Source organism: Podarcis liolepis (genome assembly GCF_965112155.1).
Source record: "Podarcis liolepis genome assembly, chromosome: 1".
NCBI classification, from domain to species: Eukaryota; Metazoa; Chordata; class Lepidosauria; order Squamata; family Lacertidae; genus Podarcis; species Podarcis liolepis.
In genome coordinates this window covers 126,520,785-126,537,003 of record NC_139554.1, presented here as the reverse complement: position 1 = coordinate 126,537,003, position 16,219 = coordinate 126,520,785, and the positions used below count along the sequence as shown (strand labels likewise).

The 16,219-nt window shown below is 45.4% G+C and overlaps 1 protein-coding gene across 4 annotated transcripts in view; it reads left to right on the top strand.

Annotated features, from left to right (window-relative positions):
- CCDC150 (coiled-coil domain containing 150) overlaps positions 1-16,219 on the top strand; it is a 46,607-nt gene that overhangs the window by 26,001 nt on the left and 4,387 nt on the right. For all 4 annotated transcript variants that reach the window (XM_083467843.1, XM_083467844.1, XM_083467841.1 and 1 more), the window contains 8 exons: positions 4,250-4,378; positions 6,537-6,706; positions 8,413-8,503; positions 8,836-9,005; positions 9,700-9,826; positions 11,963-12,157; positions 14,082-14,150; positions 15,023-15,184. In XM_083467843.1, the coding sequence (XP_083323969.1) occupies positions 4,250-4,378; positions 6,537-6,706; positions 8,413-8,503; positions 8,836-9,005; positions 9,700-9,826; positions 11,963-12,157; positions 14,082-14,150; positions 15,023-15,184 (1,113 nt within the window). The remainder of the gene's footprint in view (positions 1-4,249; positions 4,379-6,536; positions 6,707-8,412; positions 8,504-8,835; positions 9,006-9,699; positions 9,827-11,962; positions 12,158-14,081; positions 14,151-15,022; positions 15,185-16,219) is intronic.

Below are 16,219 nucleotides of genomic sequence, written 5' to 3'. Positions count from 1 at the left end.
CAGCACTTGAATGTGAGGCGCTACTGCCTCCAGGATGGCTGTGGCGCCAAAAGAGGGGTGGTTAGCTTGTTGTGACACACACACACACACAACCTCCTGCCCAGAAGCTATTTCCCACTTTAGGGGTGTGTGTGTGTGTAAAGGTAAGGGGACCCCTGACCATCAGGTCCAGTCGTGGCCGACTCTGGGGTTGCGGCACTCATCGCGCTTTACTGGCCGAGGGAGCCGGCGTACAGCTTCCGGGTCATGTCGCCAGCATGACAAAGCCACTTCTGGTGAACTAGAGCAGCGTACAGAAATGCAGTATTTCCCTTCCCGCCAGAGCGGTACCTATTTATCTACTTGCACTTTGATGTGCTTTTGAACTGCTAGGTTGGCAGGAGCTGGGACCGAGCAACGGGAGCTCACTCCGTCGTGGGGATTCGAACCGCTGACCTTCTGATCGGCAAGCCCTAGGCTCTGTGGTTTAACCCACAGCGCCACCCACGTCCCTCTGTGTGTGTGTGTGTGTATAAAATAATTTTTATTAAATTTTCTGTTTTACAGTTTAGAATATTCATTTAGACAACCTTAAAAGATCAATGACTTCCCTTCTTCTCTTTCCATGGCTCATTTTGCATAGCAATAAATCCCTGCATGTTTTACATAAACTAAACCATTCAGTATTCCATTGCTTCTTCCATCAAAACATATTTACACTGTTGAATTTGTCTGAATGCTGCCCATGTTTTCAAGTGTACACAGTTACCCCCCCCCCCACACACACACTTCAGATACATATTTGTGGGACCCACACTGTTTTTGTAATTTTAAGCTTCTCAAAACTGCTTTTAAACATTGTGCAATGTTGCGTCTTAATTGTTGCAATCCACCCTGGGACCTTAGGGCGAAGTGGTGGGTAATAAATTGTAGTTGTCATCGTCATCATTATCTCAGGGGTGGTGCTGGCTTGAAGGGAAGCAAGTGGAAAGAAAGCGTTTGATTAGCAGATTTGACAAAATTGACTCCCAGGCAGGCTGTCCCACATTTAGTTCCTGTGTGCTGCTCAGGATGAAGGCAATATGTCTGCACAATCTTCAGTCCATGCACAATATTTAAATAAACATAGACAGTGATAGGTCCCTGGCACCCTCTCCTTTCACCTCCATTTTGAAAACCTCAATATCTGAAAGTAGAGACACTTCGGCTTATGTTCTGTTAATATGTATGTGCATATGTAAAATTTTTGGGACACGGGTGGCACTGTGGGTTAAACCACAGAGCCTAGGACTTGCCGATCAGAAGGTCGGTGGTTCAAATCCCCGCAACAGGGTGAGCTCCCGTTGCTTGATCCCTGCTCCTGCCAACCTAGCAGTTCAAAAGCACATCAGAGTGCAAGTAGATAAATAGGTACCGCTCCAGCAGGAAGGTAAACGGCGTTTCCGTGCGCTGCTCTGGTTCGCCAGAAGTGGCTTAGTCATGCTGGCCACATGACCCGGAAGCTGTACGCCGGCTCCCTCGGCCAATAAAGCGAGATGAGCGTCGCAACCCCAGAGTCGACCACAACTGGACCTAATGGTCAGGGGTCCCTTTACCTTTATGTTAAATTTTAGGAATAAACACAGTGTGAAATTAATCACTCAAGCACACCTTGTCCATGTGTAAGAATTACAGAGGATGATTTTAAAAGCTAGTCCTACTCACAATAGACCTATTGAAGCTAATGAGCACAACTAACCTAGGTTCATTAATTTCAGTGAGTCTGCTCTACATAGGACTTGGTTAATACAACCCAGGAAAATTGTAAGGTACGCCATTGTTGTAAATTCCTAAGTAATCAGGTGAGAGGTGTTGATACAAGATCAGGAGAGGAGCATCTATACTCTCAAGGAGTCTAAACCAAGCATACAACGAAAAAGACATTAGGTGTAGAGGTAGTTTTAGTTTAGAGGTAGTTTTAAAAACACAGAATCAGGTGTGGAATTCAGGTCTACTTCATAGCTGTCAACTCTTCCCTTTTTTTAAGGGAAATTCCCTTATTCCGAATAGGATTCCTCGCAAGAAAAGGGAAAGGTTGACAGCTATGGTCTACTTACCGGTCTGTGCAACTCCTCCCCCTAATTTAAATGGAAGAAACCGGATTGGTGGGCTGTTCTACTCTGCTTGGGTCACACTTTGAGCTCAGAGGTTAGGCCTCATGACATCACAAACAGAGCAGGGTGATGTCTTGGTGACTTCAGAGAGAACACATGTTGATTTATCTTTGGATAGGAGGGGTTGTTGAGCATTTAAACTTCAAACAGCCACCAAGAAGCGCAGATTTAAAATGGCTTCCTTGAGACTCCCTCAGTGACGCAACAACTCTTATAAATTGACTCGTCGTTGGGCTGAGAGGCAGGATTTGCAAATGGAGCCCTTGCCAACCATTAAGTTGCCAGACGTTAGGGGCATCTGTTTTCGTCTCGCGTTGCCTTCTCCAGTTGCTTGGTTTCCCCTGTTCGGGCAGCTAGTGCTATAGTAAAAATGCCTCTCCAAAAAAGAAAGTCATCTGAGAATTGCTGGCCACAGAAATCCAATGAGCGTTTTAGATCATGCCTGGCCTGTGAGACCAAGGGACTTCGTGGGCGACCTTCCACTGCGTGCTCCCCTGAGCGCAGAGTTCGTTTCATGATAGATCTGCCCGGAAGGGAGGCTGCCTCTGAGTGTGGGGATTGTCCCCCTGCCTCTCCGAAGGTTCTCTTCAGGACTATAAAGGCCATGAAAGAAAAGCTGGACACTAAAAAAGATACCAGCGACTTAGAAACTGAGTGGGATATAACCAGTGAGGGGACAGATCTTCAGAGGGTGAGTGCCAAGCCTAAAAATGGTGAAGATGGAGAGGTAAAGGTAAAGGGACCCCTGACCATTAGGTCCAGTCGTGGCCAACTCTGGGGTTGCGGCACTCATCTCGCTTTATTGGCCAAGGGAGCCGGTGTAAAGCTTCCGGGTCATGTGGCCAGCATGACTAAGCCGCTTCTGGCGAACCAGAGCAGCGCACGGAAACGCCGTTTACCTTCCCGCTGGAGCGGTACCTATTTATCTACTTGCACTTCAATGTGCTTTCAAACTGCTAGGTTGGCAGGAGCAGGGACCGAGCAACGGGAGCTCACCCCATCGCTGGGATTCGAACCGCCGACCTTCTGATTGGCAAGTCCTAGGCTCTGTGGTTTAACCCACAGCGCCACCCGTGTCCCTAAATGTATAAAATGCATAAATGTACAAAATGTATAAAAGGCATAAAATGTAGCCGAACCTAATAACTGAGGCTGTGCACACAATTCCCATTTACTCTGCGTTCACTGTGTCCCCAGTGGTTTGGGAAGCAGTGTACCTATCCTATTGTTACTTACAAAGTACTGTGTTTCGGTGGATGGGTTCCCCCCCCCACTCCCCAAACCAGGTCCGATCCAAATTGAGAAACCTGGCCGTGTGTTAAAAGATAGTCATGTACTGTGTGCGCCTTAGATCTAATATGAACTGGGGAAATGGAGATCCTGGAAAATTGGGACGTGGGTGGCACTGTGGTCTAAACCACCGAGCCTCTTCAGCTTGCCGATCAGAAGGTCGGCGATTTGAATCCCTGTGATGGGGTGAGCTCCCGTTGCTCTGTCCCAGCTCCTGCCAACCTAGCAGTTCGAAAGCATGCCAGTGCAAGTAGATAAATAGGTACCGCTGCAGCGAGAAGGTAAATGGTGTCTCTGTGCGCTCTGCTTTCCGTCATGGTGTCCCGTTGTGCCAGAAGAGGTTTAGTCCTGCTGGCCACATGATCCGGAAAACTCTCTGTGGACAAATGCCGGCTCCCTTGGCCTGAAAGCGAGATGAGCGCCGCAACCCCATAGTCGCCTTTGACTGGACTTAACTGTCAAGGGTCCTTTACCTTTCTACTGGAAAACCTCTGAACAAATAGCTCGTCAAACCCCTTACAACGCCGTGGCACACAGGTAGGAGAATGGGCTGGTCAGTGTTTAGGGTTGCCGTATTTCAAAAAGTAAAAACCAGGGCACACGATTCTTTGATTGACTTGTCTAAGATCCAGGATGAAGCGCCGCCTTTCAGAAATGACTGGTTGTATGGCAGCCCTATCAGTGTTTTTAATGGGCCTGGTCAGGCCATTTGTCTTGTACTTTTATCTACAGGGCTGAAAAGACAAGGGTGCCCAAATGCTCTGAAAATCTTTTCTGTACTCTTTGAACCATTTCTCCTCCCCTCCCCCTCTGTTTTTTTGTAAAAGACACAGTCTGCCCTTGTCTGCAGAGAGGATGATTTTTCTGTGACCGTCAAAACCCGTGATGAAGCGCTGAGAGAGAACCAGAAGCTCAAAGGGCAAATAAGTGCGACTGAAGAGAGAGAGAAGCACAAGGTAGCAAATGTTCTTTGGGTGCTTTAGCTTTGTCCGGACTTCGTTGCAGCAAACCTACCACAATGTGTGTTTTGAAATTTCTCCTCCACATCACCTGCCACTCCTGTCCTGAGATACGGATGCCTTTCAAGTGCTAATTCCCCAAACAGAAACCTTGTCTTATTTATGAGTAAGAATCATTATTAGAGATTGGAATCATTATTAGAGTTGGCCCCATCTAAGAAATAAAAAAATCAACATGGTGTAAGAGGAAACAATCACATTCAGGGCCAGTTTAGAGAGAAGATGGACTGGATTTTCAATTAACGATCCTCTTTGTTTTAAATCATTTTTTCAAATTATGATTCTGTCGTTCCTTGTATTGGTTTGCTGGTCTCATTGATGCTGTTGTGTTAGTTTTTAATACAGTGGTACTTCTGGTTACAGGACACTGGTGGCGTTGTGGGTTAAACCACAGAGCCTAGGGCTTGCCGATCAGAAGGTCGGCGGTTCGAATCCTCGCAATGGGGTGAGCTCCCGTTGCTCGGTCCCTGCTCTTGCCAACCTAGCAGTTTGAAAGCACCTCAAAGTACAAGTAGATAAATAGGTACCGCTCCAGCAGGAAAGTAAATGGCGTTTCCGTGCGCTGCTCTGGTTTGCCAGAAGCGGCTTAGTCATGCTGGCCACATGACCCGGAAGCTGTATGCCGGCTCCCTCGGCCAGTAAAGCGAGATGAGTGCTGCAACCCCAGAGTCAGTCACGACTGGACCTAATGGTCAGGGGTCCCTTTACCTTTACCTTACTTCTGGTTACGAACTTAATTCGTTCTGGAGGTCCGTTCTTACCCTGAAACCATTCTTAACCTGAGGTACCACTTTAGCTAATGGAGCCTCCTGCCGCCGCTGTGCCGCTGGCACACAATTTCTGTTCTCATCCTGAGGTAAAGTTCTTAATCCGAGGTACTACTTTTGGGTTAGCAGAGTCTGTAACCTGAAGTGTTTGTAACCCAAGGTGTTTGTAACCTGAGGTACTACTGTAGTTTAGATATTGATGCTTGCTATTTAGGGAAAAAAATGTTTTTAATAGTTTAGATATTGATGTTTGCTGTTTGGAAATTGTTTTATATTTGTTGTGAGCTGCCTGTGGAAAACGTATGTCTTGAAAGGCAGGCTAGAAATCTCTGGAATGAATGAATGAAATGAATCAGCCATTGAGGCCTGATTTTTGTTTTTCATATTGGTCTGCGAGGTACCAAGGTACAAAATTGGGAGCACAAACAATAATTTGAGGGGAAGCGGTGCTGTCAATGTTGTTAAAACCAAGTAGGTCTCCTTTTTGGTGCCTGGGTGGGAGAATCCCTGGCAAACTGTGCAAGCGTGGTGGAGCTTCTTGAAGGAAGAATGGGATATAAGTCTCATCCAGTTTTTAAAAATTAAATGTCTCCGTATAAAACGGGGGGAAGGAGGAGAAAATCTGACCAATTTGTATGTTTACCCATGCAAACATTTGACAAACAGACAGCACACAGCTGCCAATCTCATTCCCATTGATTTTGGCTGTGCACTACAGTTCAATTTTCAGAAAAGGCATTTTATAAATGCTTATTCTCAGGGGTGAAGGAGATTGAGGTGACGTTCTCAGAGCCCAAAGTACACTGGTCCCTCAGAAGTCGAGCAGAATCCGTTCCAGAAGTCCGTTCGACTTCCGAAACGTTCGACTTTCAAATTGCGGCTTCTGATTGGCTGCAGGAAGCTCCTGCAGCCAATCGGAAGCCGCGTCAGACGTTTGGGTTCCAAAGAACATTTGCAAACAGGAACGCTTAATTCCAGGTTTGTGGTGTTCGGGAGCCAAAACGTTTGACTCGCAAGGTGTTTGGGATTCAAGGTATGACTGTAAAGGTATAGTTTTCTGCATTCAGAACACAAAGCTGCATTTATACAGAATCACACCACTGGTCCATCTTGTGTACCCTATATTTGTCTGGCAGGGTTTGGCCTCCAGTGTTTCAAAGGTCTTGCCAGGGATACCTGATATATCCTTGAAGTGGAAATGTCAGGAGCGGAACCTGGGACCTTCAGCAAACAAAGCAGGCCCTCAGCTGTCGCTTGTGACCCAATACCATCCCAAGTAATCGTGATTGAGACCCCCTGCTCTTTCGCATTCCCCTTTCGTACTTCAGATGACCAATCTGCGACGCAAGCTGGAAGAGTCGAAGGAAGACAATGCCAAAGTGACAGCTATGTTGGAGAATGTGTTGGGCTCTCATAACAAAATGCAGGTGGCTCTGGAGAAGGTTCAGACTGAGCTGGGACGCAAGGATTCTGAGGTGGCTGAGCTGAAGAAGGACAGGTAACTTGGCTGCCTGCTTTGTATGGCATTCCAGGTACAGAGAGAGCCAGTGTGGTGTAGTGGTTAAGAGCAGTGGACTCGTAATCTGGGTAACCGGGTTCGCGTCTCCGCTCCTCCACATGCAGCTGCTGGGTGACCCTGGGCCAGTCACACTTCTTTGAAGTCTCTCAGCCCCACTCACCTCACAGTGTTTGTTGTGGGGGAGGAAGGGAAAGGAGAATGTTAGCCGCTTTGAGACTCCTTCAGGTAGTGATAAAGCGGGATATCAAATCCAAACTCTTCTTCTTCTTCTACATGGTGGAACAAAGCTTAAAGCAAAACACACATTTAGCGAGAACTTTAAAAAAAAACTGAGTTGGATAATATAAGGGGGGAGATGATAATTGCAGACAATAATATAAGGAATCATTTTGGGGGGAATCATGTCAAACTATCTTCTTTTTTACGAATGGTCTTCCCTGAAACACTGTGTGATTTATGGTCTCCATTTAAAAATAAGAAACTGGCTGCAGAGTGGGTAGGAATTGTGAGAGAGGTACTTAACTTCAGATAAATCAAGATCAAATGAGGGAATGATGATAACCATTGGCTAGGCTGAAAATGAATGGAAGAAAGACAAGGGACCTGGAAGGGGGTCTCTCAATACGTTTGAAAAAAAGAAAAGGAAGGAAAAGGAAAAGGTGGAGCTGTTAACTTGAATGCTGTTTGTACTGATGCCATTGGAAAAACCAGGAGTAATTAATTTGGATGCTTTATGTAAAATGAGAAGTATTTGCTTTGGAAGCAAAACAGTACAAGCCATTGCTTATCTAGTAGAGGTAAAGGGACCCCTGACCATTAGGGCTAGTCGTGGCCGACTCTGGGGTTGCGGCGCTCATCTCGCTTTATTGGCCAAGGGAGCCGGCATACAGCTTCCGGGTCATGTGGCCAGCATGACTAAGCCGCTTCTGGCGAACCAGAGCAGCACACGGAAACACCGTTTACCTTCCCGCCAGAGCGGTACCTATTTATCTACTTGCACTTTTACATGCTTTTGAACTGCTAGGTTGGCAGGAGCAGGGACCGAGCAACGGGAGCTCACCCCGTTGCGGGGATTCGGACTGCCGACCTTCTGATCGGCAAGTCCTAGGCTCTGTGGTTTAACCCACAGCGCCACCCGTGTCCCTCTATTGCTTATCTAAGTGACAATTTATTAAACCATAACCTAGTGCTGTGTGTGAACCCTGCCCAGCAGCCTAACACGTTTGTTCAGCACCATGAAACCACAGTCTGATGCCATGGTGTGTTGCTGATGTATGAACCATGGTTTGCTTTAACCATGGCTTGGTGTTACGGCGTTAGTCCTAGCCTTTGGTGTCTCTCCCCACCTTGGAAGCTTGGCAAACTACAAAGGCATGAGGAAGGCGCAGCTGGAAAGCAATGCAAACTTTGAAGAAACAAGCTATGGTTGGATCGTCTGTGAGACAACTCGTGGTTAAAATGTGGTTTGCTAAGCAAACCACGGCTTAGCATTATGTGCAAACCAAACCATTGTCTGAGAATATTCAAGGAGTCTTTCAACGGTGTATGCCTCAAGAGCAGGGTGGAATTAATTCAATCATAGTTGAGGCTCTTTTTTGATGGAAGAAAACATGGAGGAAGCTTCCCTATCGCCCTTTGCCTTTGTTTGTTCTCTCTTGCATCGTCTCTTTGCTTTTTTTTTGCAGGACCCAAAGCCAGCAAAGAATTCTGATGCTAGAGGCAGAGCTGGAGGAATGCCACAGCAAAATGACCTTGCAATCTCAACACAGCTTTAAGGTAAAAATTAGCATCTTCCAGTGGCTATAATAGACTAAACCAGCAATGCATTCAGCGTGGGTGGCCTGTCTGGAAGGATCGCATCCTGCATAGCAGGAACAAAGTTCATTTGTCCGTAAATAATTGGTGTAATTAGTTTGAGCATAATGTATATTTGGCAACTGACTGTTCATTTTACTGGGTTTTCCCCCCATCCATGAAGCCATTCCCAGATTAAGATTCAGAGCGACAGCTGCGTAAGTTGTTTAATCATCGGAATAAAATTGTTGTTTCACAACTGTATGTTTCATGAAGAGAATCATTGCTACCTTGTGCTTTTCTCCCCCTAAAAGATGGAAGCTCTTTGTAAAATTCTGGAGGCCTCCAAAGCAGACAACAAGAAACTTGCCCAAAATTTAGAGCAAACTCTGCAGACCAACAGCGCTCTGCAAAGCAAGCTTATGCTTATTCGAGATGAACTGGAAAGCAAAGAAGCCGAGTGCCAGGAACTAATGGAATGCAGGTAAGACTTAGATAGGCAGGAGATTTTGCCTTTCCAGTCTGAACAGCTGAAGTCCGGATCTGACTTTTGAGGCAGTAGAAACTTGTTACCTGCTGAGCCATCAACTTGGCAAGGCAGGGCCCTAAATGTGCAGAGGGGGTCTGCAGCTTTGAAATTTGTCTGGGGAACCCAGAGTCTCGATGGGGAATGAATTGCAAAGGGAAGAAAAAGGATTTAACCTCCTTCCGTCTGGCCAGTAAGACAGAGCTATTCCGCCTGGCCTTTAATTTGAATTCAGCCTGATCTTTTATTTCCCTTCCCTTCCCTCCCCCTCCCCTTTTATGAAGATCACCCACACTGAGACCCCACAGCTAATTCTCCCCTGGCCTCCTCGCTGGCCCAAGTAGGACCAATTCAGCCAACTAGCCCTGGGGATTATCTAATTGATTTTTTATTTTTATTGTTATTCATGTTTTTATAATGTATTTTATGCTGCTTTTATAATTAAGTGTTTTAAATTTGTTAGCTGCCCTGAGCCCAGTTTTTGAACTGGGAAGGGTGGGGGATAAGTAAAAATTATTATTATTATTATTATTATTATTATTATTATTATTATTATTATTAGGGAAGCATCAGTGCTGCATGTTTTCAGACTTTACTTTCCTGAAAAAGTGAACGACCTCCTGTTAATCTATTTCCCTCTGCCTTACTAAAGGGACCAGTTAATTGAGGAAACCAAGTTGGAAGTAAAGTTGTACGCAGATCGCCTTGAGACTCTGAAGAAACAGTTTCAGACTGAACGGGAAGTAACCAAGAAGGCTGCTCAAAAGGAATCGGCTGAGGTGTGAGGAGGTGGAAGAGTTTTGAGTTTTTCTCGGTGGTCACGGTTGCACGTAAATGCTAAGGTGAAAATCCTGGCTTCATAAGCCAGGATATGCATGGGCTCCCTTTGGGCAAGTAGCTGAACAAGCCAGGATTCAGCATTTTGCCATTGCTTCCTGTTACGTATGAACCTGGAAAACTATGGTTGATGGCTTCCAACCAAACCAACTTTAAATCATAGATCATTCTCTCCACCCTCACATTCAACCTTTGATACTCTCTTGATATTGATGGTTTTCTTTGTGTGTTTGCTTTCTAATTCTCCTAGAATTGTTCTTCCTTTCATTCTCCCTTTATTTATTTTTTACAAAATACAAACATGCCAGGAAGGAAATAGAATGCATTTTCTTTATATTAAAGAAATGAAAAGCTTTTATCATACCCAGAAACTGAATATTTTCCCATATATAAGAGTTTCCAACTCTCAATAAATAAATGTGCTTAGCTGAGTCCAATATTACTATAAGAAGTTAATTTCAGCGTAAGTGCCATGGTCCTGATTTTCCTTTCCCCTTTTGCTAACGTCCTTTAAGCTTAGTTTGCACATAATGCTAAATTGATGTTTCTTAAGCTGTGGCTGAGCATTTGTTAAATCATGGCTGCTGGGCAGTATTCACACATAACTGGTTTGTTTACTGTCAACAAAATAATAATTCGAAGCCACGGTTTGCTGTTGGCTTACTAACCATGGCTTGTTTGAACTGTGGCTTGGAATTGTGAGAACCCAGCAGTGCCTCTTAAGACGTGATGAAAGAGCAGGTGGAAAACAAAACAAAGCTGGAGAAGTAAGCTATTCGTTGGAATTTTTGTGAGACAGCTCGTGGTTAATTCGTGGTTTGTAAAGCAACCCACTGCCTAAACAAACCATGAGCAAAATGTTTGGATGGAAACTGCTCCTAGGGAAGCAAAGAGCGCTATGATTAGAAGCAATGCCCCCCCCCCCGACTTAACAGCCAGTTATTTTATTTTCTAGGTTTTGTGGGGGTGTATAGAGGAAGATGGGACGCGGGTGGCGCTGTGTGTTAAACCACAGAGCCTAGGACTTGCCGATCAGAAGGTCGGCGGTTCGAATCCCAGCGACGGGGTGAGCTCCCGTTTCTCAGTCCCAGCTCCTGCCCACCTAGCAGTTCGAAAGCACGTCAAAGTGCAAGTAGATAAATAGGTACCACTCCGGCAGGAAGGCAAACGGCGTTTCCGTGCGCTGCTCTGGTTCGCCAGAAACGGCTTAGTCATGCTGGCCAAATGACCCGGAAGCTGTCTGTGGACAAACGCCGGCTCCCTCGGCCTATAGAGTGAGATGAGCGCCGCAACCCCAGAATCGTTCGTGACTGGATCTAATGGTCAGGGGTACCGCTACCTTTATAGAGGAAGATAAAATGTGTGTTCTTTCCCTGGGGTGGCTTTTTCATTCAGAGCTGACCTAAAGGTGTCAACCCAGGTTCAGATGGCAGACATCACTTTTCAATTCCTTTTGGCACCATGGATATATGCGCCCCTGTGAATTTTCATGAGGCTGCAGCTGGCTAAAATCACGGGAGCATCGATAGCTGCTTGAGACTAGGTCAGACTTTTTGTCCATCTAGCTCAGGGTTCCCCAAACTTGGGTAGGGTTTTGGACTACAATTCCCATCATCCCTGACCACTGGTCCTGCTACCTAGGGATGATGGGAGTTATAGTCCAAAAACAGCTGGGGACCAGAGTTTGGGAAACCCGGATCCAGCTTACCCGGAGTTTTAACCAGGGACTTGTCTTACTCTCAAGAAATAATAATAGCCCTAGAGCAGGGGTGAGGAACCTGAGACCCATGTATCAAATATGGCTGTCCAAGCCCCGCCCACCTGGTCTGGCGACTCTCTCTGGGCAACACCTCTTCACCCAAGTCCTGCCTCCTCTGGCCACACCCATGTTTGCTTCTGAAATTATTCCCCCTTTCCACCAGCAAGCCCTGGACAAATTGCCTTCAGGATAGGAAACCAAGACCTGGAAAGCTCTTGGGGTGATGGGAGCAGAAGAGTCGTTTAGGAGTGAGTGTTGAGCCCCCTTTTTTCTTCTTCTTGAAGTGAGCATGAACTTGCCCTTTCTTGGTGCCCTGTAGCTGAAGAAAGCCCTGGAGGAGGCCTGCACTAAATCTGGAGAAATGTCCCGCCTTAACAGGGAACTGCGGGCAAAAGTCGCTGAGCAGGAGGCAGCGCTGGCCAGTCAGAAGGAGAAGCTGAAGAGACAGAAAGCGTTAATCACGCAGTACTTCAATGCCAGGACTAACAATGCGCAAAATGCAGGAAGGATAAAGGTGAGCCGGTGTGCAGGTGTGTGTGTGTGTGTGTGTGTGTGTGTGTGTGTGTGTTTCAGGCAAATGATTTGAACACAGCCTGCAATCTACCATTTTGAAAGTTGCCCTCTCAGTATCAACCTGATACCAGATAGATTGGAGACTTCAAAGGAGACTTCATTGCGTTCCCCTTAGCTGAGTTTCTATTGCAGCTGCAAACCAACTGGCTCTTGCAGAAGTAGAGTAGCTCTATACAGTGCTAAATTGCATTGATATGTAATCTCTTAAGTTTCCTTTGCATTTTCAGCACAGATAAAAGCTGGTAAGTCAGTGTCTTCTATTGGATCAGTGCTGGGGAGGTAGGAGTTTGGCTTTTTCAGTTATATATGCTGTTTGGAAACAGGCAAAACGTGTGCGCTCCACATCCATAGAAGCAGGTTTGATAGGCAATTGTGGCTGGATTTTTAGAAATTGCTGCATTAAAAGTATTAAGTACAGCGGTACCTTGGTTTGCATACGTTTTGGATGACAAACATCAAACCCAGAAGTGTGTGTCCCGGTTTGCAACCTTTTTTTGGATGACAATTTTTATTTTTTTTGGAGGCCCCATTGGCGAAAGCGCGCCTTGGGTTACAACCTGTTTTGGTTTACAAACGGACCTCTGGAACGGATTGCTGTTGTAAACCAAGGTACCACTGTAATAAAACATGGATCATCATTACTCTCATTACTGCAGACCACTGTTACCTGCTTTTCTCACCAGGTACGACTTGTCAAATGATTTTGAGGGAGTAGGAAAATTTAAGGATAGGTTGCATCTAGGGATGGGTGCCATATTGATATATCGCCCCAAACCAGTTTGAAGTCCATATCATGATACTGATTTCATGATTTTTGACTTGGCAATGTATTTCAAATCAAGATGTATGTGTGTGTTTTGCAAAAATCGCGATGTGGGAAAAACTGTGAAGTCAGCCAATGCCTCTAGATAGTTCCATCCTTATTTCACATGTTGTGATATATCAGTACAGTGGTACCTCAGGTTACATACGCTTCAGGTTACAGACTCCGCTAACCCAGAAATAGTGCTTCAGGTTAAGAACTGTGCTTCAGGATGAGAACAGAAATTGTGCTCTAGCGGTGCGGTGGCAGCAGGAGGCCCCATTAGCTAAAGTGGTGCTTCAGGTTAAGAACAGTTTCAGGTTAAGAATGGACCTCCGGAACAAATTAAGTACTTAACCTGAGGTACCACTGTATATCGCAATGTTTAGCTGGTGATATATCACGAATCTGAAAACCAGAATTTGCCCAGCCCTAGGTGCAACAAGGAATTTGCTTAGATCCATCAATGCTAGCGCTTAAAATTCCTGGGCCTTTAGTTGACTGTCCCCATGATCTGCCTTTGCTTCATAACCCATTTTGCTGCCCAACACCCTGTCCCACTTTTTATGTCCAAGGGGAAGCAAGACGACAGCTGTGCAACATTGCTTTATTTTGGAGGGCAATTCTATAGCCTCTCCCTCCTTGGCTTACTATTTGTGGGCACAATCCAGTGAGATTTAACTATACAGTGGTACCTCGGGTTAAGAACTTAATTCGTTCTGGAGGTCCGTTCTTAACCTGAAACTGTTCTTAACCTGAAGCACCACTTTAGCTAATGGGGCCTCCTGCTGCCGCCGTGCCTCCAGAGCACAATTTCTGTTCTTATCCTGAAGCAAAGTTCTTAACCTGAGATACTATTTCTGGGTTAGTGGAGGCTGTAACCTGAAGTGTGTGTAACCTGAAGCATCTGTCACCTGAGGTACCACTGTACTTCCTGTTACTGAATTGCATTAGAACAAAACTTCAGGAGAGAGGCAGGCGCCGCTTAATAACTGCATTCTGTCACGGAAACAAGGCGTTTTCTCGGGACGTTCCTCTATTCGCTTTTGTGATTTATTTCCAGGAGATTGAAACAGAATTGAGGCAAATGGAGGAGATGAAGCAGCAGTACCAGAAGAAAAACCACGAGCAGGTAGAATCTCTTTTCCGTGTAGGAAATGGGAGTGAAGACCAGATTGAAACGCGTGCATGGGGTCACGGGACCTGATTTCTTTTCTTTTTTAAATAATTTTTATTAAGTTTTCCATTTAACAATCCAATCATATCACATTAATTATTCCAAATTATACCAATACATATTATAAAGTCCAAATATTTTGCCGAATTTTAAATTTTGTTGGGGGTTCCCATGTTTCGAGTTCAGTGAGGGTCCAATCATCTCCTATTTCTGCTGCTTTTGATGTTCACAAATCCCATCTTCCAGTCTTCTTGTTGTTATCCTTTTTCTTCTTAATAACTTCTGAGTTGTTTCCGCAGGCGAGTTAAACCAAACATTATTATATTTCTGTGTGAACTTTGTAAGGCTCTCCTTAAATCACCACACGCTGGTCCAAAAGTCCTGCTCGGGCGGCAGGCGCCATTTTAGTCTTTTCCGATGTAATAAAGTCTAAGCGTCTCCTCATTAATTTTCCCAGACCAGTTGCACCATAAATCAGCCCTTCCAAAAGAAACTGCAGATAGAAAATCTTTATAACATATTCCGAAACCGAGATGAAGGGAAGTCAGTCAGTGTGGTGTGTTAGGTAGATAATGTCTTTATTTAGTTTATTTTTGGGGTGAATGTGTTGTGTATGTCTTTTCTGTTTGTATGGTGTTATAAAATGAATTAAAACCAATTAAAAAAAATAAAATAAAAAATAAATCAGTCCTTCCAGGGGAGGGTTTGCCAAATCAAACACACAATCCAAACATGGTAACAAAGCAATGGCTCACCTCCCCCTCTGACTATTAATCTCGCAACTTAGTCTGTCTCACAATGGGATCTGATTTCTTTTCATGCCGTAGTCCCTTAGGATCAAAGAATTTGTCGCTGAGTTGACCACCCTGCAAGGCGAGATGCAGCAGCTAGCCAGGAATCAGCAAGCGATGGAAACGGAAAACAGAAACCTTGAGAACCAGCTGGTCGCAGAACAGAAGCAAAGGCAGCGGATTCAGGAAGAGTGTCAGGTAATGGTGCCACGGCCCCACCCAGCTAAAGGGTTGTGGCTGCTGAGCACACTTTGGCATTGGTCTCCATGGCAGCGGCTGCTCAGGCCTCCATCATCGGCTCTCTTCCCCAGCCCCTAGCTCTGTACAGGTGAAACTCAGAAAATTAGAATACCGTGGAAAAGTTCATTTATTTCAGTAATTCAACTTAAAAGGTGAAACTAAGATATGAGATAGACTCATGACATGCAAAGCGAGCTATGTCAAGCCTTTATTATAATTGTGATGATCATGGCGTACAGTAATCCCAAGGGCATTGAACCAGGTTTTGGTATTTTTGGCAGTGTGGGCAGGTGCCAAAGTCCTGCTGGAAAATGAAGTCAGCATCCCCATAAAGCTCATCTGCGGAAGGAGCAGCTTTTGCATCTCATTTGGAAACCAAGGGCCCAGAGTCTGGAGGAAGAATGGGGAGGCACACAATGCCAGATGCTTGAAGTCCAGTGTGAAGTGTTGATTTGGGGAGCCATGTCATCAGCTGGTGTTGGTCCACTGTGCTTCATTAAGCCCAGGGTCAACGCAGCCATCTACCAGGAGATTTTGGAGCACTTCATGCTTCCTCCTGCAGATGAGCTTTATGGGGATGCTGATTTCATTTTCCAGCAGGACTTTGGCACCTGCCCACACTGCCAAAAGTACCAAAACCTGGTTCAATGTCCATGGGATTACTGTGCTTGATTGGCCAGCAAACTCACCTGACCTGAACCCCATAGAGAATCTATGGAGCATTGCCAAGAGAAAGATGAGAGACATGAGACCGAGTAATGCAGAAGAGCTGAAGGCTGCTGTTGAAGCTTCCTGGTCTTCCATAACACCTCAGCAGTGCCACAGGCTGATAGCATCCATGCCACGCTGCATTGAGGCAGTAATTGATGCAAAAGGGGCCCAAACCAAGCACTGAGTCCATATGCGTGCTTCTACTTCTCAGAGGTCCAATATTGCTCTATTTGCAGTCCTTGTTTTGCTGATTTCATTTAATATTCTAATTTTCTGAGATTG